Genomic DNA, 24810 nt, shown 5'->3' with positions numbered 1-24810 from the left:
AACAGGAACGTGAGGCGGCCGTGAACGTGTTGCTGCCAGGGCGTGGTCATGGTCATTGGGCGGCCAGTGATCGGTTGCCGCTGAAGCATGGTCGGCAGGCAGCCGAGGATCGGTCGCTGACAAGGCATGAACGTGGTCATTGAGCGGCCGGAGATCGGTCACCAACGAGGCATGGATGTGGTCATCGGGCGGCCGAGGACCGGTCGCCATTGAGGCGTGAGCATGGTCATCGATCAGCTGAGGATCGGTTGCTAACGAGGGTGTAGACTGCTGAGCCACGCTTACGTTGTGGTGGCGACCAACCTGGTGCTGAGCCACCCCCACATCGTGGTGGCGACCGAGCCACGCCCAAGCTGTGATGGCAACCATGCTCGAGCATGAGCAAGAGAAAGACCAAAGAGAATGTTAATGGATGTTGTGAGGGAAGACATGAGGGCAGTGGGTGTTAGAGAGGAAGGTGCAGGAGATAGGCTTACATGGAAAAAGATGACATGCTGTGGTGACCCCTAAAGGGACAAGCCGAAAGGAAAAGAAGAAGTAAGGAATGTAACCCTGGGGGAACTCTGTCCCTTGATCAGAACACTTTCAGCAGCAGCACTGAGATAGCAGTGACAAATAGTAAAATAGGCATGCTTATAACATTTATCTGTTGTTACTGAATGCCTTTATAGCATCGTGCAAAAGGAAGAAGTACTGTGACAGTGGCGGAAATGAAACAGAGCTCTTTACAACAAATATTTTCTCTCAGTTTGCACTGGCAAGCAGTAGCTATAAATACAGAATGACCAACTTAAGTTTCTTCACACCGATCATCTTGATTCTTGTTTATTTTTTCTTTCTTTCGGTCCTAATTTCCCAGGCCACACTGCCTCAAACTGAAGTGGCTGAACAGATTTCTTCGCTGCCAGGGCTTGCGACGATGGCTACTGTTAAAAGTTCCGGGTGTCAGGCACATCCCCATTTGAAGTCACTACTCAGAATGCCCTGTGATGAAAAAACAGTGGTGGCCTATATTGAAATTACATTGTGTAAAAATATATAAATTATTGTTGAAAGTTGTATCTTATTGATGTTTGAGTTAAAAGATCATATATACAAAACACTTAATTACCCCTGAATTTAATTTAAAAAGACACGTTTGATCTACAACTTTCTAAAATGTTTGGTTGAACTTATTGCTGCTAAAGAAGGGTCCACTGGTAACTAAATCCAACGGTTCACAGAGGTTTTCGTCCACTTCTTGTTAAAGTTGAAATTTTGCTTGATAAAAACATGAAAACATTAAATTGCATTGTAATAATTTAAGCAGACTTTCTTTATTCTTGTGATTTAAATGAAGCTAAAGTTAAGATAGTTGGTTAAGGCTTAGATATTTTTTCCTCCCTCTATAAATCATTCACTTCACAAGATGAATTTCTGATTTCAAATGTTCTTACCGTTCCTCTTTGTAGGCATCATCAGTTTATTGAGTAACATTGTCATTCTCCTGATGTTCATAAAGTTTAAGGAGCTCCGCAATGCTACCAATTTCATCATCATCAACTTGGCTTTTACTGACATTGGTGTGGCTGGCATTGGTTACCCTATGTCAGCTGCTTCCGACCTCCACGGAAACTGGAAATTTGGTTACACTGGTTGCCAGGTGGGTGACATACATACTCTTTTAAAATTACATTGATGGTGATAACTTGAGTTCTGTGACATCTTCCATCCATCCAGCAATTAATTTTTCCCCCCAATAATGATATCCACCACTATGTAGCACTTGTGTGTAAGACTAATGAGAGGTGGCAAACCGAAGTTATATACACACACACACACACACAAACACACACACACACACACACACACACACACACACACACATACACAATCCCAGACCCGTGTCTGTGGAGTTTGCAAGTTCTCCCAGTGCCTGCATAGGTTTTCTACGGGCATTCCGGTTTCCTCCTAAAAACATGCAACATTAATCGGACACTCTAAATTGCCCCTAAGTGTGATTGTGACTGTGACTGCTGTCTCTCTCCATGTGCCCTGCGACTGGCTGGCAACCAGTTCAGGGTGTACCCACCTCCTGCCCAATGACAGCTGGGATAGGCTCCGGCACTTCCGCGACCCCTTTGAGGATAAGCGGCTAAGAAATTGGGTGGATGGATGGACATATTTATGTATAGAAATCACACACACACACACGCACACACACACACACACATATATATATATATGAATCTCTGATTAATCCTTTGCAATTATTCTGTACAACAGGCCTTATCAATGTTTTTGACAACTAAGCTCCAAATGTACAAACACTTGTTTTAACCTGTATTTTAATAGTCAATAAATAAACTTTTTCATTTAATGATCAAAATAACTATATTGAAGATTTTGATTTTTCAAGGTCAACTCAAAATGGACACATACACAAAGCTTACCGAAGGGCACAAGGATGTTGAACCAATAACTGGGAAGCAAAAAATCAAATACTCTAGTTTTACATTTCTTGCCACTTCCATGGTGGTGTACATAGTCATCTACAAGAAATGGCTTCTTTGCCCGAAGGCACAAACATACCTACAGTAGATACCTTTTCAATGAACGTTCCACTATGCTCCAAGTAGCAGGAGTCCAGAAAGAAAGCTGTGGGGTCCCATCCACACAGATGACGTCAGTAAAGTCCTCCCAGTTGGCAATGCTGTATGTTCCCTCGAGGTCCTTGTCGTGCTCAGCAACTTCTTCACCACACGTGGCCTCACTAATTTGAGTTAGTCCCCAACTGAAGTCTTCTGTTGAGTACAGTAGTTTAAGGGTACTGAATCACTTTAAACACTTTGTGAGATAGAGTCATTCTCAATATTCTTTGACAGAATTGTTCAGTTCTTTTTACAAAATAATTTAAAGGTCAACTGACACATAAAGCATAATTTTTAGTATGTTTTTAATCGTGTTGTATTGCTTAAGTTTGCTCGACCACTTGGGAGGATGGATTCACTCTTCACACTTTTCCAAAACACCTGGATTGTTGTGAAAAATGGATTGCACAGGTGCAAAGGACGAGAGCTTTGTAGGTTCTAAAGGACAGGTAGGTGTGTATAGAGCTATTAAAACAAATTGTTGTATGGGACTAATTTGTCTCACAGTTTATAGCAAATGTTACGTGTGAATTTAGAATCAATCCCCTTGGTCAAACTGGCAAAATATAACAAAGAACTTGTACTGCGTTTAAGACAAATTAATCACACACAATACAATAAAACACAAAACAATAACAAAATACAAGTACAAAGACAGTTTAGTAGCGTGTAACATGAGCTAACTAGCTAACTAGACCTAAAGTCACCAAACATGAAAAAACTTCTCCGAAAGCAGCAATAATAAAATCTCTGTCCAGGTCCGACAATGTAATCCTTCTCTCAGAATGTAACAAAAGATCCACGTCATAATAACTTCATAAAGTACGTGAGTCAGAGGTGCTAAATGTGTCGATGTGCGCGGCCCGGCGTTGTTGTCGTTTACCAGCGGCTCGGCGTTGTTGTCGCTCGCCGGCATTATGCTTGACGTGGAGGTGGATCGGTCGGGGAGGTGGTTTGGCTGCCACCGGTGTCTGGGCACCCCTGAAGTAGTTACTTTGCCTGGCAAGGGTCCTCCTGACTATGCTATATACACAAGACTTGTAAAAGAGTTAGGAAATCGAACACTTCTATGCTTGTTATTTTGAATATTTCATCGGGTTCCTCGTCTGTCTGTTGGGTAGTCTGTTAGTTAGACGTGATTTGCACATCATCTTAATATGGCTCGAAACAATAGGTTAATATTGCCCCGGTCACTTCACTTGATTTTGAGATGTTCTCTTCTTTGAAATGAGCTTCACTCTCAGAAGGGGCGTCAGAAAAAAATCCGAAAATCTCTCTTGTTCATCTCCCATAGCAGGTTGCACAGCGTCTTCTCAATGGTGACTGTCCCAGTCTGACATCTGCAAATGACATTGCAGGTGATATGGCCACCACTGGGATGTCGAATGAGACTTCCGCAACTTTGCGCATTAATGACTCACATTCATGTCTTCCCTCACAACATCCACCAACCTTATATATATATATATATATATATTTTCTTCTTTTCCTTTCGGCTTGTCCCGTTAGGGGTCGCCACAGTGTGTCATCTTTTTCCATCTAATCTTGTGCATTTTCCTCTCTAACACCCACTCTCACAACATCCATAAACCTTTTCTTTGGTCTTCCTGTTGCTCTTTTGCCAGGCAGCTCCATCCTCAGCACCCTTCTACCAATATACTCACTATCTTGCCTCTGAACATGTCTAAACCATTAAAGGCTGTTCTCTCAAACCTTGTCTCCAAAACATCCAACTTTGGCTGTCCCTCTAATCAGATCATTTCTAATCCTATCCAACCTGCTCACTCCGAGCGAGAACCTCAACATCTTCATTTCTGCTACCTCCAGTTGTGCTTCCTGTTGTATCTTTAGTGCCACCATGTCTAATACGTACATCATTGCCGGCCTCACCACTGTTTTATAAACTTTGCCCTTCATCCTAGCAGACACTCTTCTGTCACATAACACACCAGACACCTTCCGCCAGCTGTTCCAACCTGCTTGGACCTGTTTCTTCACTTCATTTCCACACTCACCATTGCTCTGGGTTGTTGACCCTAAATATTTGAAGTTGTCTACCCATGGTATCTCTTATCCCTGTAGCCTCACTCTTCCCCGTCCGCCCCTCTCATTCACGCAGATATATTCTGTTTAACTTCAGTGAATCTTCATTCCTCTCATTTTCAGTGGGTACTACCATCTTTCTAATTGTTCCTCCACCTGCTTCCTGCTTTCACGGCATATCATATCATCAGCGAACATCATGGTCCAAGGGGATTCCAGTCTAACCTCATCTGTCACCCTATCCGTTACCACAGCAAACAGAAAGGAGCTCAGAGCTGATCCCTGATGCAGTTCCACCTTAAATTCTTCTATCACACCTACTGCACACCTCGCCACTATTCTGATTCCCTCATACATGTCTTGTACTATTCTACCATATTTCTTCGCCACACCAGATTTATACACGCAGTACCACAGTTCCTCTCTTGGTTCTCTGTCATAGGCTTTCTCTCGATCCACAAAGACACAGTGTAGCTCTTTCTGACCTTCTCCGTACTTTTCCACGAGCATCCTCAAGGTAAATAATGCATCTGTGGTACTCTTTCTAGGCATGAAACCATACTGTTGCTCACCGATTCTTACTTCCGTCCTCCACTACTCTATCCCATAACTTCATTGTGTGGCTCATCATCTTTTTTCCAATGTAGTTTCCACAGTTCTGAACATCGCCTTTGTTCTTAAAAATGGGGACGAGCACACTTTTCCTCCATTCTTCTGGCATCTTCTCTCCTACTAGTATTCCATTGAATAAGTTGGTCAAAAATTTCACAGCCACCTCACTAAATTGTTTCCAAACTTCCACTGGTATGTCACCGGGGCCAACTGTCTTCCATTTTTCATTGTGTTGAGTGCCTTTTTAACTTCTCCCTTACTAATCATTGGTACTTCCTGGTCATTCACGCTTGCCTCTTCTACTCTACCTTCTCTCCCATTTTCTTCCTTCATTAACTTCTCAAAGTACTCTTTCCATCTACTTAGCGCACTACTTGTCCATCGCTATCCTTAATCACCTTTACTTGTTACACATCCTTCCCATTTGTATCCCTCTCTCTGGCCAACCTGTAGAGATCCTTTTCTCCTTCTTTCGTATCCAACCTGGAGTACATGTCATCTCCTCAGTCCTTTCAGTGTCCCACTTCTTCTCTAACCTCTTTCCTTCTATGACTTCCTGTATTTTGGGGTTTTCCTTCTCCCCTTTCCTACCAGAAGACATACCAAGTACTCTCCTGCCTGCCTCTCTGAATACCTTGGCAGTAGTATCCGAGTTTTCTGGGAGCTCTTCCTGACCATCTCGAGTCTGTCTCACCTCTTTTCGAAAGGCCAGACAATATTCTTCCTTTCTCAACTTCCACCACCTGATTCTCTGCTCTACCTTTGTCTTATTAATCTTCCTACTCGCTACCAGAGTCATCCTACACACCACCATCGTATGCTGTCGAGCCACACTCACCCCCGATACTACCTTACAATCAGAAACCTCCTTCAGATTATATCGTCTGCACAAAATATAATCCACCTGCGTGCTTCTACCTCTGCTCTTGTAGGTCACTCTATGTTCCTGCCTCTTCTGAAAATAAGTGTTCACCACTGCAAATTCCATCCTTTTTGCGATGTTCACCACTCTCTGCTCCTCAAAGTTCCTTTGCTGAATGCAGTACTTACACATCACTTCTTCATCGCCCCTGTTTCCTTCACCAACAGGTCCATTGAAATCTGCAAGTGTGTTTCAGTTTAACCTTCATAATTGTCACGAACGAGGCACGAGGGTGGACCCAAATGCACGACTCCAGAGACAGCAGACAGTACGGAGGAAACCTTTATTCGGTCCAAGGTCTGAGATCAGGCAGACAGTCCAACCAATCAGAAGTAATAGTACGGCAGGCTTACGAGGGTGGTCAGTGGACAGGCGTGGGTCGGTGCACGGAGGACAGAAGTCAGGCAAACAGGAGTGCGGGAACGAGGCATCAAGAACAACGATCTAGCGGAGGACAAATCGTCCCCCAAGTCCTATATATACTGGGAGGCATCAGCCGGGACAAGGTGCAGGTGTGCACTGACTAATTGGCTGGCCAGGCCTAGCCTGTACAGGAAGCCCGGAGCATGCCAGTACCCCCCCCCCTCAACGGCCGGCTCTGTACGGCCCAGGAGCATCAGGGTGAGCCGCGTGAAAGTCCCTGATGAGGGAGCGGTCCACGACCAAGCGGGAGGGGATCCAGGAGCGCTCCTCCGGGCCATATCCCTCCCAGTCCACCAGGTACTGGACCCCCCTTCCTCTGCGGCGGGAAGACAGCAACCGGCGCACAGTATACACCGGCCCCCGTCGATCATGCGGGTGGGTGGGGAGGGGGGGGGGGCTTGACCAGAGGAGCCAGCGACGAAGTGCGATTCGGGCGAAGTCTGCTGACGTGGAACGTCGGGTGCACCTTCATCGACCTGGGCAGTTTCAGCGAGACGGCGACCGGGTTAATGACCTTGGAAATCGGAAACGGGCCAACGAACCTGGGAGCCAGTTTGCGGGATTGCGTACGCAGCGGGAGATCTTTGGTGGAGAGCCACATTCGCTGTCCCACTCTGAACTCTGGCACTGGCCTCCTCTTGCGGTCCGCTGCGGCCTTGTAGGCGCTGCTCATGCGCAGCAGTGTCCTCCGCGCTGCTTCCCAGGTCCGTTTGGACTGTCGCACCACGGCCAGGGCCGACGGGACCACGGATTCTGTGGCCAGTGGAGGAAACAGGGACGGAGGATAACCGTGCACGACATGGAGTGGAGCCATACCTGTTGAGGCGGAGGGTAGAGAATTGTGGGCATACTCCACCCACTTGATGTGCTGGCTCCACGTGCTCTGGTCCCTGGAGGACAGGCATCGAAGACCGGTCTCCAGCTCCTGATTTATCCTCTCAGTCTGGCCATTCGACGACGGGTGATGACCCGATGTCAGACTAGCTGACACGCCGATGAGTTTGCAGAACTCTTTCCAGAAGCGAGCGCTGAATTGCGGGCCCCTGTCCGAAACGATGTCCCGGGGTAGTCCGTGGTAACGGACGACCTCGTCTAACACCAGCTGGGCTGTCTGCTTGGCCGACGGGATCTTTGGAAGCGGCACGAAATGGACCATCTTGGAGAAACGGTCCACTACAGACAGGACCACTGTGTTCCCTTGGGAGGGCGGCAGGCCGGTGACAAAGTCCAGCGCGATGTGTGACCACGGACGAAAGGGAGTGGACAGGGGTCGTAACTCACCAACGGGCCGTTGGCGGGAAGTCTTATTGGCCGCACATACCGGGCAGACGTTGACAAACTCCCTTACGTCCTTGTTGAGGTTGGGCCACCAGAACCTTTGTTCCACCACTGAACGTGTCTTTGCCATACCCGGGTGACTGACCGTCTTGTTGGTATGGGCCCAGGCGATGACGTCTCCCCGCAGAGATGGGATGACGAAAAGGCGGCCCGGCGGACAATCCGCGGGTGGCGGTGTCTCTCCCAGGGCCTCCTTCACCCGTGACTCGACCGCCCAGGTGAAGCCGGACACGAAGCACGCCTCTGGCAGAATAGGAGCGGCCTCTGATTCCGTACGCTCCTCCTCGTGGATCCGCGAGAGTGCATCCGGCTTGCCGTTCTTGGAGCCTGGGCGGAAGGACACCGTAAAGCGGAAGCGGGTGAAAAACAGGGCCCACCTGGTCTGACGGGCGTTCAACCTATTCGCAGACTTCAGGTATTCAAGGTTCTTATGGTCCGTGAAGACAACGAACGGTACTTGCGAGCCCTCCAGCCAGTGCCGCCACTCCTCCAACGCGCTCTTGACCGCCAGCAGTTCCCGATCTCCCACGTTGTAGTTCCTCTCTGTCGGGGTAAGATTCCTAGACAGGAACGCGCACGGGTGGATCCTTCCATCCCTGGGACTCCTCTGCGACAAGACTGCTCCGATTCCTGAATTAGACGCATCCACCTCCACCACAAACTGGTTATCTGGGTCCGGAACAATGAGAACAGGCGCAGTAGTGAAACTTGCCTTTAGCATGCTGAAGGCCTCCTGGCAGGTCCCGGACCACGCGAAGGTGGTGTGTGGCGAGGTGAGCGAATGCAGAGGAGCGGCCACGGAACTGAAGTTCCTTATGAATTTCCTATAGAAATTGGCAAATCCCAAAAACCTCTGTACATCCCTCCTGTTGGTGGGGGTAGGCCACCGCAGCACCGCGTCGACCTTCCCGGGGTCCATCCGTATCTCTCCCTCAGCCAGGACGAAGCTCAGGAAGGACACGGATGCCCGATGGAACTCACACTTATCCATATTCACGTACAATTGGTGCTGCTGCAGACGCCGGAGCACCTCTCTGACTTGTTGAATGTGAGAGGTTAGGTCTGCTGAAAAGATGAGAATGTCATCCAGGTATACAAAGACAGATCTATTCAGAAACACCCGAAGCACGTCGTTAATGAAGTTTTGAAAGACGGCCGGGCCGTTTGTCAGTCCAAAAGGCATCGCAAGATACTCATAGTGCCCTGTGGGGGTGTTGAACGCTCATCCCCTTCCCGAATCCGCACCAGATGGTAAGCGCTGCGCAAGTCGAGCTTGGTGAAGATCCGGGCTCCCTGAAGGAGTTCGAATGCTGTAGCGATCAGCGGCAAAGGGTACCTGTTCTTGACTGTGATGTCGTTCAATCCTCGGTAGTCGACGCAGGGTCGCAGCGTTTAGTCCTTCTTCTTGACAAAACCCCCCCCCCCGCACCGGCTGGTGAGGATGAGGGGCGAATGAGTCCGGCTGCCAGCGAGTCCTCGATGTAGTCCCTCATGGCTTGATGCTCTGGTCCTGTTAGCGAGAACAGTTTCCCTCTGGGAGGAGAGGTGCCTGGCAGGAGTTCAATCGCGCAGTCGTATGACCAATGTGGCGGCAGAGACTTTGCCTTAGATTCAGAGAAGACCTCCCGTAGGTCATGGTAGCAGGAGGGCACCGCGGTCAGCTCCGGGGCGGTACTAGGTTCTGTTAACCGAACCGGCGCGACTTGAATACCCTTGTCTTCCTGGACAGCGAAACAGCGACTGAGACAGTCCTCTCCCCAAGTCTTGATCTGACCCGTGGTCCAATCTATGTGCGGGTTATGTTCTTTGAGCCACGGGCTCCCCAGGATGATGTCGCTACTACGTGCGTTGAAGACATGGAAGCTAATACGCTCCGAGTGAGCGTCCGGAAAGCTCATACGTAGCATCTGAGTGCGATGTGTAACCCGACAAAGGAACTTGCCGTTGGCGCCATAGGCGTGACGAAGCCGTTGCGTGGGGAAGGTTACTGCCCCCGGCTCTTCGACCACGCGGGGATTTATCAGGTTTGCGTCCGACCCGGAATCTATGAACGCCGTCACAGTGCATGAACGGGAGTCCGTTCCCAAGGTGAGGTTAAGAAGGGACCTCCCTGACCCCGCCGCGGTGTACCGCACACTCACCGGAGTAGAGATCCTGATGTCAGAGTGCTCTGGTCGAGTCGGGCAGCGGGCGATCAATTTTCCCAAACGCCCGCAGTAAAAACAACGCCCCTCCCGTCACCGGCGCAGACGCTCCTCCACTGGCCCGTCGTGACCCTCCACCTGAGTGGGTTCAGCCGTGGACGACCGGGCGGCAGCCGGACTGGACCCCTCCCTCTCTCCCTCAGTCATCACGGCTAGTTGATCCTCCATTACTAGTCGCTGGTCAACCTTGAGGGCCAACGCGATGAGTGCGTCCAGCGAGGGAGGAAGATCAACAGCGATGAGGAGACCCTGGATTTGGGGGGAAAGCCCCTGGAAAAAGGCGTCGTGCAGGGCGTCCTCGTTCCATCGACTCTCGGGGGCGCAGATTCGGAACTCAATGGCGTAGTCGGACACGCAGCGACGTCCTTGACGAATCGTCATGAGCGAGGACGCCGCCTGGCGTTCCGGAGCCGCGTACTGGAAAACCTGGGTGAGCGCGCAGACGAACCTCGTCCATGAACGGCAGATCTCTGAGTTATGACTCCACTCGGCAGTGGCCCACGCCTCCGCCCTCCCCGTCATGTGGGAGATGACGAAGGTGATACGGGAGCGGTCCGTGGGAAAAGCGGCCGCTTGCAGTTCAAAATGGAGATCGCACTGAACGAGGAAATGCTAGATCGTTCTGTCATGAACGAGGCACGAGGGTGGACCCAAATGCACGACTCCAGAGACAGCAGACAGTACGGAGGAAACCTTTATTCGGTCCAAGGTCTGAGATCAGGCAGACAGTCCAACTAATCAGAAGTAATAGTACGGCAGGCTTACGAGGGTGGTCAGTGGACAGGCGTGGGTCGGTGCACGGAGGACAGAAGTCAGGCAAACAGGAGTGCGGGAACGAGGCATCAAGAACAACGATCTAGCGGAGGACAAATCGTCCCCCAAGTCCTATATATACTGGGAGGCAACAGCCGGGACAAGGTGCAGGTGTGCGCTGACTAATTGGCTGGCCAGGCCCAGCCTGTACAGGAAGCCCGGAGCATGACAATAATTAGTTATGAATGAGGAAAATGTATCATTACAGTGCAGATTAATGTGTTTGGACTATTAGATCTCGTTGTATAAGAGGCTTCTATCACAGATAAAATATTTCAGAATCACAGGTGTATATAAAAGCCTGATCACAATTCTTGTAAATCACAGTCACTGATATATATTTCAGAATCACAGTTTATCACAATTATTATGTATCGCAGGTTGTATACTGTTGAATATAAATGATGTTACAAACGTATCTCAATATGTGTATAAATGAATAGAAGTGTACACTTAAGGGTACATTTCAAGTTCATCGAGAATAGTAAGTTTCTTTCGGCTTGTCCCATTCGGGGTCACCACAGCAAAAGGCTCATATTAGTTTGGCAGAGTTTTTACGCTGGATGCCCTTCCTGACGCAACCCCTCTCGAGTTCATCAAGAATAATCTCTACTCAAGGTTATCTACTGAATATGTGTTGTTGTGGGTGTTGTAACGGAGGGCTCGGTGCAGGTGGCCTTGTGTATTGCTGTGTAGGTGAGACGGACTGCGCATGTGTGTTGTGTGCTAAGAGCCACTAAAGCAACAGCGAATCAATGCGCCGTGTTATTACTCATCCTGCCATTGAAATTCGGAGGTGCGACTTGAGAAGCAAGTTAACCCCGAGTAGGACAACCTTGGCCCAGGAGAAGACGTCTTCCCTGGGTCTCCCAACCATGGTCAGGTGACCGGAGCAAGAACGGTTAACAGTGTGTATATGTGTGTGGAATTTATTGATAACATTTCCGAGATTGTTCATTCTTTTGTCCAAAAAGTGTCTGAAAAATTCCTTGTAATTTGTGGAATATATCAATTAAAATGTCTGCAACACTAAGACGGGAGGTGGGCATGGCACAGAGAATATTATTAAGGCCTGTACCTCCCATTATATTTGTATGTGTCAATGTATCTTCTAAACCTTCCTGGGCATGCTGCAAATGTTTAGATTATATTAATGTCTCTTGGGGTCTAAAACATCCCAGGTATTCAGATTTATCGCATCGTTTTCCATAACAATGTATGTGTGTTTACCATGCTTTTTGGCCTGACTGGAAGTCAGAGCCTATTGACTATGGCACTGTCCATAATGGATGCAAAGTGCGCAGTCTCGTTTTTATTCTATGTCATTGGTGTGGACAGGAGGTCCCCCTCTGATCTCTTCCATGGGAAGGGGTTGGTCCCCGTTTTGCTCCCAACTACACCCCCCCCCCCCCCTTCTAGCCTTGGGAAGTCTGTGGGCATTGAATGCTTGGGTACAATAAACCAATAAATGCAGATTAGTATTCAGGACACCTGGTGATAAAATGGCCATAGAATTCCTTTGAAGTACACTTTAGAGTTCCTTTGAAGTAGAATTACTCAGGGAGTTTGTCTGTCTTTGCCCTTAATTCTCCTCGTGCAGGTTTTATCTAATGTAATGCTGAAATACACTACAGTACCAAGAGAGAAACTGTGGTGATGGATGTGTAAGTTTGGTGTGGCAAAGAAGTATGTTAGAATAGTACAGGACATGTATGAGGGCAACAGAAAAGTGGTGATATATCCCAAAGGTGTGACAGAAGAATTTATAGTGGAGGTGGGACTGCATAAAGAATCCGCTCTTTGCAGTGTTAATAGATAGAGTGACAGATGAGGTTAGACCGGAATCCCCTTGGATCATGATAATCACAGATGACATTGGGACTGCAGTGAAAGCAGGGAGCATGTGAAGGAACAGTTTGAAAGGTGGAGGCATGCACTGGAAAGGAGAGGAATGAAGATTAGCCAAAGTAAAACAGAATATATGCGCATGAATGAGAGGGATAGAGGGGGAATGGTGAGGCTTCAAGGAGAAGAGATCGCAAGGGTAGTTGACCTCAAATACTTGGGGTCAACAATCCATAGCAATGCTTTGTGTTGGTCAGAATCAGAATGAGCTTTAGTAAGTAAGTATGTAATATGTATGTAATTGTGTTTAGTATGTAACCTCACTCACATCCTGCTGGTCCAATATGCATTAGTATTAGTAATTCATTTTGTAAACTATCGCACAATTCATCACTTTAAACTGCTCCCTTTGCAGAATTGTCATTGCATTGGTCTATAATGGGAACTGCGGACGGATAGAGGCACTCTGTACAAGTTTAACAGAATGTAGGACGTTAACACACTTATCGCTTACCTGTTCTAAATGAAGATTTAACATCTTGCATGACTCTTAAAGGAATAGTTCCTATAAACAGAACTGTCTCTCGTTCTTTGTTCTTGTTGCTTTGTTGTTCTTTGTTCTGAATGTCATACAAGAGCAGCACCGCCTGCTGGAGAAAAAAATCCTTGTGTGTCTTTACAGACTCGGCCAATAAAGACGATTCTGATTCTGACATTTCAACATAAAATTCTTACAGAACAAAAGTAATTCAGCACACCTCAATAACATTAACCATGATTCAACCTTTATATATTGGAGCACATATAATTTTATTATTGCTCAATGAAATTGAACTTTTAGCTTAATTTCTATTGATTATAATATATTTACAGGTATTTTCTTCCGATGTGTTATCCCATTGTTTAACTGGGCAAGAAATACAAATGGAAAAGTTATACCAAGCAGTGTATAACAATTTTGTAATTGACTAATTAGAGGTCACCTAAAATTTATGTTGCACTGCAATAGTGGGGAACACGACACTAGTCCAGAGTGAAATGTACAGCTGAGGAAAACCTATATTCTCCGCTTTATTGCTAAAGACTAATCTTGGGCTGCAATAATTAAATTGACAAAAATGTTTTTGTTTCCAGATTTATGCAGGTCTCAACATCTTCTTTGGCATGGCTAGCATTGGTCTGTTGACTGTGGTGGCCGTAGATCGATACCTCACAATTTGCAGGCCTGAAATAGGTATCTAATCACCTAATATCCTCATTTTGACCAGCCTGGAGACAAATCACAACAATGAAATCATCACAATCTAAATGTTTTAAATGTTCTTGAAATGCTCTAAAAAATGAACATCTATTTTTTTTTCTGGAAACCAACAGAATATCTATCCATCCATCCATTTTCAACAGCACTGGTTAGGGTCACTGGACTCTATTCCAGCTGATTTACGGCAAAAGGCGGACTACACTCTGAACTGGTTAATCAGTCGTAGAGCACATATAGACACAGGCTGCTATTTGCGGTCAGGGGAATGTATTTTGTACTACTACACCATCAGTGACATAATGCAGCCCTGTGAGGGCCCAAGCCAGTGCAATCTTTAGGCCTGGCCCAAGCCCGGATAATGCAGAGGGTTGTGTTAGGAAGGGCATCCGGCGTAAAACCTTTCCTAAAGAATACCATCCCGGATCCGTCGTGGCCTGGGTTAACAATGCCCGCCCCCGACACTGTTAATGTGCAGGGCCCTGGTGGAAATTCAGCTACTGTGGATCGAAGACAAAGAAGAGGAGGAAAGAGGATATGTCGGCAGAAGAAGAAGCGGAATGCACACAGCCTACAACTGAGTGTTAAATAGGGGTGGCCAACTAGTCAGAGACTCAGAGCCACTTTTTTTCTGTGTTACTGCAAAGAGCCACATCATACACATGGGTACACATGAACATCATCTTTTAATCATGTATGCACACATACACAGACCTCTGCTCAGCCAGATCTAATGAAAATAACCACACCAACATGATAATATCAGTAATTTTCAACAGTTAACATTGTGTGCACTGTCTCACACACACACACACACACACACACACCACACACACACACACACACACACCACACACACACACACACAAACTCTCAATTCAAGCAAGTCCACAAACAATAATAGAATAATTTTGAATAACATCTTTCTCTTACTATGCTGCTTAGTGAGTTAGACTTCTGGCATTCCTTATCTTGAACAATCCTCTTCAAATCTGGCTTGTATTCTGTTGTTGCCACTCTAAGCAATTCTTTCATATGAGTGTCAGTCAGAACAGATCGATGCTTTGATTTCACATGTTTCAGGGTAGAAAACACAGACTCGCAGTCGTGCATTGACCCAAACATGGACAGTATCTTAAGTGGAGCTCATTTGATGTTGGAGTATTTTTCAATTGGCACACTTTTCCAGAATTCAACGGTCACTTCCCTTAAAACAGCTTTCAGTTGATCATCCTCACAAAGGTCGAGCTCCAACTCAGCTGCAGCCTCATCTGTGTTAATGATTTACACATGAGTTTCTTCTTGTGGATGATGGAGTGAAAATTCCAAAAGTCAAGAAATTTTGGATCACCTTTCCACAGCCCCACAAGCCCGTTCACGGATCCGATCATGGCTGGCCCTCCATCCGTGGCTCTTGCAGTAGCTTCGGTATGGGCAGATTTGCTTTTACAAATGCAGCCATCATTCCTTCTTTCACATCTATGCCACAGGTTCTGTCTTTTCATGGCACAATATCAAGGAGTTCTTCTTTGATCATACATTCATTTGACACTGACCGTGCAAATATTCCCAACTGAGGCTTGTCTTGTATGTCACAACTCTCATCCAATCCCACACTAAAATACTAAAATGCTTGAAGGTCAGAGTGCAACTGTGATTCAACAGCAGTGTTAATATCCGATATTCTGCGTTCAACACTGTGGCAGGACAGTTGAACGTCTGATACGCTCCGTTTTAGTTTGTAGTCTCCAGGAGCCAAGATTTCAAAGGCGTCAATGAGGCATTTTTTTAATGAAATCCCCTTTGTTGTATGGCTTTTTAGCCCGTGCTATGTTCCAAGCCAGCTAATATTATGCAAGCGTTACGGTCTTCAAGTGTTTCGTAAATTTTTGGAAAAACTCCACCTGCTTTTCTGGCTGGCTTTTCAAAGCGACCAACTTGTTCTTGCGAAGTTCAGTCCCTTTTGGAAATTGCTCTTCGATGTTAGGGTGGAGTGAGGTGAAGTGACGCTGAAGATTTGAAGCTTTGAAATGCGCTAATGCTGCGTGACATACAAGGCAGATCGGCTTGCCATTACGTTCAACAAAAATATATAAACTCTCCCACTCTGGCAAAAACGTCCTGTGTTCTTCTTCATATTTTCGTTTGGCTGTGCTTTTTTTCCCTGCCATTTCAAGAGGTAACTTGACGGAAATTGTTTAAAACACAAATGATGTCACACCAAAGATTCTCTCGTCGCTCATTTGACGTCACTCAAACAGGCTTACATGGTCAGTGTGCCATCTAGCTGTAGGGGGAGTGAATGACAGCCCCCAGCCAAGGATTTTTGACGCATGTCATGTGAAAGCTCCTGAAGAGCCGCATGAAACTAGTTAAAGAGCCGGATGAGGCTTGCGAGCCGCGGGTTGGTTATACTATAGACTTTGAATGTTGGGACTATGACGGGAAATGCTCAGGAGTTGGTTACAGGATGATGACGAGAAAGGTTGATATATTGTGATTCCAAGAGAGCAGGTGGAAAGGTCGTAAGGGTTTGGGTTTAGGGGCAGGGTTTAAATTATTTTACCATGGAGTAGATCGGAAGATAAATGGTGTAGAGGTAATTTTAAAGAAAGAGTTGGGTAAAAATGTCTTGGAGGTGAAAATACCATCAGATCAAGTGATGAGGCTGAAAGTCAAAATTGAGGGTGTTATGTATTATGTGATTAGCAGCTATGCCCCACATGTAGGATGTGACCAAGAGTTGAAAAATAAATTCTGGAAAGAACTATTTGAATTATTTCTCAGCATCCCAGACAGAGAGAGAGTTGTGATTGGTGGATAATCTAATCGACATGTTGGTGAAGGAAATGGGGGGTATCAAGAAGTGATGGGTAAGTACAGCATCCAGGAAAGGAACTTTGAGGGACAGATGGTGGTGGACTTTGCAAAAAGGATGAAAATGGCAATAATGAACACTTTTCCAGAAGAGGCAGAAACATAGGGTGACCTACAACAGTGGATGTAGAAGCACGCAGCTGGATTATATTTTGTACAGACGATGTAATCTGAAGGAGTTTACTGATTGTAAGGTAGTGGTAGGGGAAAGTGTAGCTTGACAGCATAGCATGGTGGTGTGTAGGATGATTCTAGTGGTGGAAAGGAAGATTATAAATACAAAGGTTGATCAGAAAACCATGTGGTGGAAACTGAGAAAGAAAGAATGTTGTGCAGCCTTTTGGAAAGACGTGAGACAGGCTCTCGATGGACAGGGGGAGCTCCTGGAAGATTGGACTACTACACCCAAGGAGGTCAGTGAGACCGGCAGGAGAGTACTTGGTGTGTCTTCTGGTAGGAAAGGGGAGAAGGAGACTTGATGGTAGAACCCCAAAAGGAAGGAGGAAGTCATAGAAGGAAAGAGGATAGAGAAGAAGAAGTGGGACACTGAAAGTACTGAGGAGAGATGAAAGGAATACATTTAGATGCGACATAGGGCAAAGGCAGAGGTGGCGAAGGTTCAAACAAGAGGCATATGACGACATGTACTCCAGGTTGGATACGAAAGAAGGAGAAAAGGATCTCTACAGGTTGGCCAGACAGAGTGATAGAGATGGGAAGGATGTGCAGCAAGTAAAGGTGATTAAGGATAGTGATGGAAATATGTTGACTGATGCCAGTAGTGTGCTAAATAGATGGAAAGAGTACTTTGAGAAGTTAATGAATGAAGAGAATGGGAGAGAAGGTAGAGTAGAAGAGATGAAGGTGACTGGGAAGTGGCAATGATTTGTCAGGGAGCAGTTAAAAAGGCACTGAACAGAATGAAAAATGGAAAGACAGTTGGACCTGATGACATACCAGTGGAAGAATGGAAGCAATTTGGTGAGGTGGCTGTGGAGTTTTTGACCAACTTATTCAATGGAATACTAGTGGGAGACAAGATGCCAGAAGAATGGAGGAAAAGTGTGCTCGTCCCCATTTTTAAGAACAAAGGCGATGTTCAGAACTGTGGAAACTACAGAGGAATAAAGATGATGAGCCACACAATGACGTTATGGGAAAGAGTTTCGATGGTAAGTACCTTGTGGTCAGGTCTGCACCCATGGGGCCAAGCCACGGAAAGCCTAAAGTGTCAATGTGGGCCTGCCTTATCATTATCTCATTCTCTCTGGGAGGGGCCAAGGAGCTCGGGTGCTTCGAGAGGTGCATGGCAGTAGATGGCAGGAACCTTGGAGATCCAATTCAAGGCTATAGAAGCTGGCTCTAAGGATGTGGAATAAAAATCTCCGACAGAGAAAGAGCCTGCAAAGATGTGCAACATTGAGAAAACTTCAGCAAGAGATAGTTGGGTTGATAGAAGACAGTTTTGGCTCTAGTACCAATCGTTTCGATTTCATGCTGAGAGGCTCTGAGCAGGTATGGGGATACTGATGACCCTCCGTTTTGTTTTCAAACATCTGTGCTTATCAGAGACTGGCCATGAAATCACTCCTTAAACATAAGCGTACCAGTTAGATGATCGACTTTGTGGTTATGTAATTGGATGCATATCTTGGATACTCAGGTGAAGAGCGAGCAAGAGGTATCAACTTATTGCCACATAGTGGTGTGAAGAGAGGACCGAAGGTGTCAACTGATCCCAACCTGGTGGTGTGTTGGTTGCTCCAATGGTGGAGGAAGATGGTGGTCTGACCTGGCAGACCCAAATGTATTATGAAGGTCTGCTGGGAACCTCTGCCAGAAGGAGTTACAACTCCTACATCCTGGAAAACATTGGCCATGCCCCAAGGGAAGTGAGTCCGAGTGAACCATATTCGAGCTCTCCATTGTTGAGCCAGCCAAATGGAGACATAAGGTCATTGGTTCCTCTTGTGGCAGCAATCCCTGAAACCATTATTGGACACCAGTGGCAAGGACTGCCACCAAGATGAAGAGAGTCCTACTTAGCTTTTGTGTCAGGACAGCTCCAGAGGCAGCTGTGTGGATCCACTGGTCATGTGGCATGCATCTTTGGTAGTTGCTGAGACAAAAATTCTGAGGCCGTGGAGAGTGACTTCTGGATGGCTTTAAGGAAATTCTGGTGCACCTTTCAGTGTCTAAGGAGGAGGAAGCAGCACACTGTCAACACTGTGGATAATTGGGACGAGGTGCTTCTGACCTTATTTCGGGATGTTGTGAGTGGGTGGGTCAAAGACTTTGAAGACCTCAATTCCACCGGCATGTCACCGGCATGTGAATGTGCGGAAGCAGAGTTTTTGGGCTCTGAGAAGGGTTTTCCCATCTGTGAGGTTGATATCTCAAAGGTCATTAAAAAACTTATTTTTGGCAGGGCCACAGGGGTGGTGAGATCTGCTGGTCCTTTTTTTCATCCTGTTCGGGTTTTAGGTCAAGCAGAAAGGAGGATCTGTAGCCATTTTATGCCAGAACAGTTTAACAATGTAACTGGACCTTATAAGGTGCTGCTTTGGCTTCTTTGTATCCTAATGGATATTTGTTGAGAATCAAAGTCAAACAGTCCAACGGAACATGGTTTCCAGATGGAAGTGACAAAAGAAGACATCAAAGCATTAACCCGAAACAAAATGAGGAAAATAATCATGATAAACCTAGATAAATTACACAGATATGAGTGTTGTATGGGGCAGTACTGCTGGAACCCTGTGAGGGAAGGACAGAACAAGATAAGGCAGGGCAGAGATAGGGAAAGAAGCATGCAGAACTAGGGTCATGAACCCAGCTGTGCAACTGAAGTCTGGTGGGAAAGGCTGTCTAAATTATAAACGTATATAGGACAAGAGTGAGAGAGGGGATACCAATGAAATTTGCATAGTCATAAGTTATTTATTAAATTGCTCCACACCCAGTGAACTGCCAGTAAAGTGTTTAAAGTGGAGCACTTCATATATATATATATATATATATATATACACACACACACACACACACACACCACACACACACCACACACACACACACACACCACACACACACACACACAACACACACACACAGACATATATATGGTATGGTAAGATGCCTAAAGCCTAAACACCTTGCGGAGGAAACTAATTTCGGCCGCTTCTATCCAAAGGTGAGGGTAGGAATGGAGATTGATTGGTGAATTGAAAGTGTTGCCTTTCGACTTAGCTCCCTCTTTACCAACAAGAGAGTGATACAAAGTCCGCTTCACTGCAGAGGCTGCATTTATCTGCCTGTCGATCTCCCACTCTGTTCTTCCCCCACTCATGAACCCCAAGATACTTGAACTCCTCCACTTGGGGCAGGATCTCATCCCTGATCTGAAGGAGCCATGCCATACCACCTTTTTTTAGACTGAGGACAATAGTCACAGATTTGGAGGTGCTTATTCTCATCCCAGGCACTTCACACTCACCTCTGAACTGCTCCATTGAGAAATGAAGATCAACGCTTGATGAAGCCAACAGAACAACATCATCGGCAAAAAGCACAGTTGCAATACTGAGACCACCAAACCAGACCCCCTCTACGTGTCGGGTGCATACTGTCCATGAAAGGTATTAACAGAATTGGTGACAAAGGGCAGACTTGGCGAAGTCAAACATTCAGCAGAAACGAGTCCAACTTCCTGCAGGGAATGTGGACCAACCTCTGACACTAGTTGTACAGGGAGTGAGCACCCCCATATATGGGAGTTCGGTACGCCATACTCCCAAAGGATGCTCCACAAGACTTCCTAAGGAACACAGTCAAACTCCTCCAAATCCAAAAAACCCACACAGACTGGTTGAGTGAACTCCCATGCACCCTCAAGGACCCTGCTGATGGATAGAGCTGGTCCACTGGTCTACCGCCAGGATGAAAAACCACATTATTCCTCCTAAATCTAAGATTCAACTTCCCGATGGACCCTCCTTTCCACCACCCCTGAATAGACCTTTCCAGAGAGACTGAGGAGTGATATACCCCTGTTGTTCAAACACACTCTCCTGACTCATTGTCACGAAAGAATGCACACATTTCTTATGCACAGATGGAGTAATGCTCTTTCTTGTTATTGGATCTTTCAATATTTGTTTCACAGAAACCTTAACACTTTAAAATGAAAGATAGGAAGCATGGGAGCAGTCAGTTCAATTTTATGAACTGTTCAAAGTTACAGAAGAAGGCATCAGTGGAAGATTTGTAATACAACATACAAATTATCGTCTTTTATGACACAACCCTCTTAAAAAATAGTAAGAATAGCAGTAAACAATAAACCTTTACCCTGTACAGTACTATGTTGTAAAATTGTTTGTCCAAAGGCTGGTGCTTGTGAAATGTTCATGCACAAGCTTTTATGATCTGATTTTTGGGAATGCCAGTAATTACATACTGTGTCTTCAAATGCAGTTGTCCAAAAGTATTCAGACAATGATTTATATATACTGTATATATATCCATCCATCCATCCATTTTCTTAGCCGCTTGTCCTCATGAAGGTCGCGGGAGTGCTGGAGCCTATTCCAGCTGTCAACAGGCTGCATATTTTTGGGATGTGATAGGAAACCGGAGTGCCCATAGAAAACACCCACAGGCACTGAGAGAACATGGAAACTCCAGTGAACCAAATAAATATTTGAACACCCCTCCCACTCAGAAATCAATGTGGTGGTGGTGGTGGTGGTGGGGGCGGGGGGGGTCCGAAATTTTCATCGTAGGTGCATGTCCACTGTGAGAGATGATCTAAAAAGAAAAATCCAGAAATCACAATTTCTGATTTTTTAACGATCTATTTGTGTGATACAGCTGCAAATAAGTATTTGAAGACCTGAGAAAACCAATGTTAACATTAGGTTCAGTAGCTTTAATTTGCAATTACAGAGGTCAAACATTTCTTGTGGTTGTTCACCAGGTTTGCACACACTGCAGGAGGGATTTTGGCCCACTCCTCCACACAGATCTTCTCTAGGTCGGACACGTTTCTGGGCTGTCACTGCGAAACACGGAGTTTCAGCTCCCTCCAAAGTTTTTCTATTGGGTTTAGGATGGAGACTGTCTTGGCCACACCAGAACCTTGATATGCTTCTTACGGAGCCACTCCTTGGTTTTCCTGGCTGTGTGCTTCGGGTCATTGTCATGTTGAAAGACCCACCCACGACCCATCTTCAATGCTCTGACTGCAGGAAAGTGTTGTTCCCCAAAATCTCACAATACATGGCCGCTGTCATCCTATCCTTAATACAGTGCAGTCGTCCTGTCCCATGTGCAGAAAAACACACCCAAAGCATGATGCTACCACCCCCATGCTTCACAGTAGGAATCGTGTTCTTGGGGTGGAACCCATCATTCATCTTCCTCCAAACACGGTTAGTGGAATTATGACCAAAATTTCCATTTTGGTCTCATCTGACCACAAAACTTTCTCCCATGACGCATCTGTATCATGGTTGGTTGGTTTCAGCAGGGGAACCTTCCGTGTCATGCATGATTTCAAACCATGACGTCTTAGTGTATTATCAACAGTCACCTTGGAAACGGTGGTTCCAGCTGTTTTCAGGTCATTGACCAAGGCCTGTCGTGTAGTCCTGGGCTGATTCCTCACCTTTCCAAGGATCATTGAGACCCCACGAGATGATATCTTGCATGGGGCTGCACTCTGAGATTGACCGTCATGTTTACCTTCTTCCATTTTCTAAAGATTGCTCAAACAGTGGATCTTTTTTCATTCAGCTGCTTGGCAATTTCTCCATAGCCCTTTTCAGCTGTGCAGAGTTGTACAATTTTTGTCTCCTGTCAAATTGCATAGGGTGGACAGGTGTCTTTATGCAGCTAATGACCTCACACAGGTGCATCTGATTCAGGATACATTGAGTGGAGGTAGACTAACAGGTCTTTGAGGGTCAGAATTCTAGCTGATAGACAGGTGTTCAAATACTTATTTGCCATTGTATCACACAAATCATTAAAATATCGTACATTGTGATCTCTGAATTTTTCTTTTTAGATTATTCCTCTCACAGTGGACATGCACCTACGATGAAAATTTCCGACCCCTCCATGATTTTTAAGTGGGAGAACTTGCAATATAGCAGGGTGTTCAAATACTCATTTTCTTTACTGTAGATACACACATATTTGTTAGGCACAGTTTTACTGCCCTTCCTGACGCAACACCTCTATATTTTAGCCGGGGAGAGAAGCTTTTTGGAACAGTTAATTATGTGTCATAAAATTATTATTGTTCGATAGTTGCTGTCAATTCCATGTACTGAAGTGAAGAGATATGTTGTTAATTTTGAAATCTGGATTGTATCAGTTTTGGGAGACATTAATGGAAGCTAACTGACATCCTATAACTTCAAGACATTTGCACCAAGCCACTGAGTTGGATACAACCCATGGGTTCTTGAAACATTTATGGCATTTAAGACTTGGAGAAATAAATGGGAGTTTTGAGAGTTTGACATTGCATTTATCCCTCAATTCAAGACAAAATTCATGGTCATCAATATAGTGCGTGCGTTTGATGAGATATAGTAACTGGTGAGCTAAATAATAGTGTTTGAAGTTGGGAGCAGTCCTTAATATTTAGTTATATGAAGAGTGGATGAAATGAATTTTTTCTCAATTTAAAAAAAAATACAAATTCATAGTAGCAGAATCTAATGTTTGGAACCATTTGAATGTGGGATAAAATGGAATCATTGAGACAAAAATAATTTATTTGTCATGTCTGAAGTGGAGGGATGGCACGATGGCTCAGCTGGTAAAGCGTTGGCCTCACAGTTCTGTGTGGAGTTTGCATGTTCTTACCATGCCTGCGTGGGTTTTCTCTGGGCACTACGGTTTCCTCCCACATCCCAAAAACATGCAACATTAATTGGACACTGTAAATTCCCCTTGGTGTGATTGTGAGTGTGGCTGTTTGTCTCAATGTGCCCTGCGATTGGCTGGAGACCAGTTCAGGGTGTACCTCGCCTCCTGCCAGTTGACAGCTGGGATAGACTCCAGCACTCCCTGCAACCCTTTTGAGGATAAGCGGCTAAGAAAATGGCTGGCTGGATGGAGAGGAGCTGGACCCAATAAATGGTAAAGGAAGATAATAATGAACAGTTTATTCAGGAAGGTAATGGAGGTGATCCTAGATGCATTGGCAGGCAGTGGTGAGGGCAGTCAGCTGGCTTGGCAGCACAAATAATGTAGATCAAGAACATGAGGGAAACAATGAGAAAGTGGAGAGATACAATACAACGTTCTGAGGACCCGGGTTCGATCCCGGCCCCGAGTTTGCATGTTCTCTCCGTGCCTGCATGGGTTTTCTTCGGGCACTCCGGTTTCCTCGCACATCCCAAAAACATGCAACATTAATTGAAGACTAAATTTCTCAGAGGCGTGATTGTGAGTGTGGTTGTTTCTCTCTATGTGCCCTGTGATTGGCTGGCAACCAGTTGAGGGTGGGATAGGCTCCAGCACTCCCCGTGACCCTCGTGAGGATAAGCGGTAAAGAAAATGGATGGATGGATGGATGGATGGATGCTTTCATGAGATTGGCTGAAGAGATTTCTTGGGTTCCTTGACTAGATGATTGCTTGGCATTGGGGCTCCCCTCTCTAGATGCCCTCCTTTCCACCCAAAAAACAGACACTTCTTGGCCTCAGACTGGGCGAGGACTGACTGCATTGCGGGCCCTGCAGGTTTGCAGGCTTTGGATCTCTGCAACCCCCATCGGGTGGCCAGTTGCCAAGGTGCCCCTGTGAGGCTGGCTTAGGTCCCTCGTGAGGG

At 46.0% G+C, this 24810-nt stretch overlaps 1 protein-coding gene across 1 annotated transcript in view; it reads left to right on the top strand.

Annotated features, from left to right (window-relative positions):
- Window positions 1-24810, top strand: part of rrh (retinal pigment epithelium-derived rhodopsin homolog) — a 49431-nt gene that overhangs the window by 8533 nt on the left and 16088 nt on the right. The window contains exons 3-4 of the mRNA XM_061844310.1: window positions 1452-1642; window positions 13965-14064. Of these exons, the coding sequence (XP_061700294.1) occupies window positions 1452-1642; window positions 13965-14064 (291 nt within the window). The remainder of the gene's footprint in view (window positions 1-1451; window positions 1643-13964; window positions 14065-24810) is intronic.

Source organism: Syngnathoides biaculeatus, chromosome 15, assembly GCF_019802595.1.
Source record: "Syngnathoides biaculeatus isolate LvHL_M chromosome 15, ASM1980259v1, whole genome shotgun sequence".
In the NCBI taxonomy this organism is placed as follows: Eukaryota; Metazoa; Chordata; class Actinopteri; order Syngnathiformes; family Syngnathidae; genus Syngnathoides; species Syngnathoides biaculeatus.
This window is presented reverse-complemented; position numbering and strand designations above follow the sequence as displayed.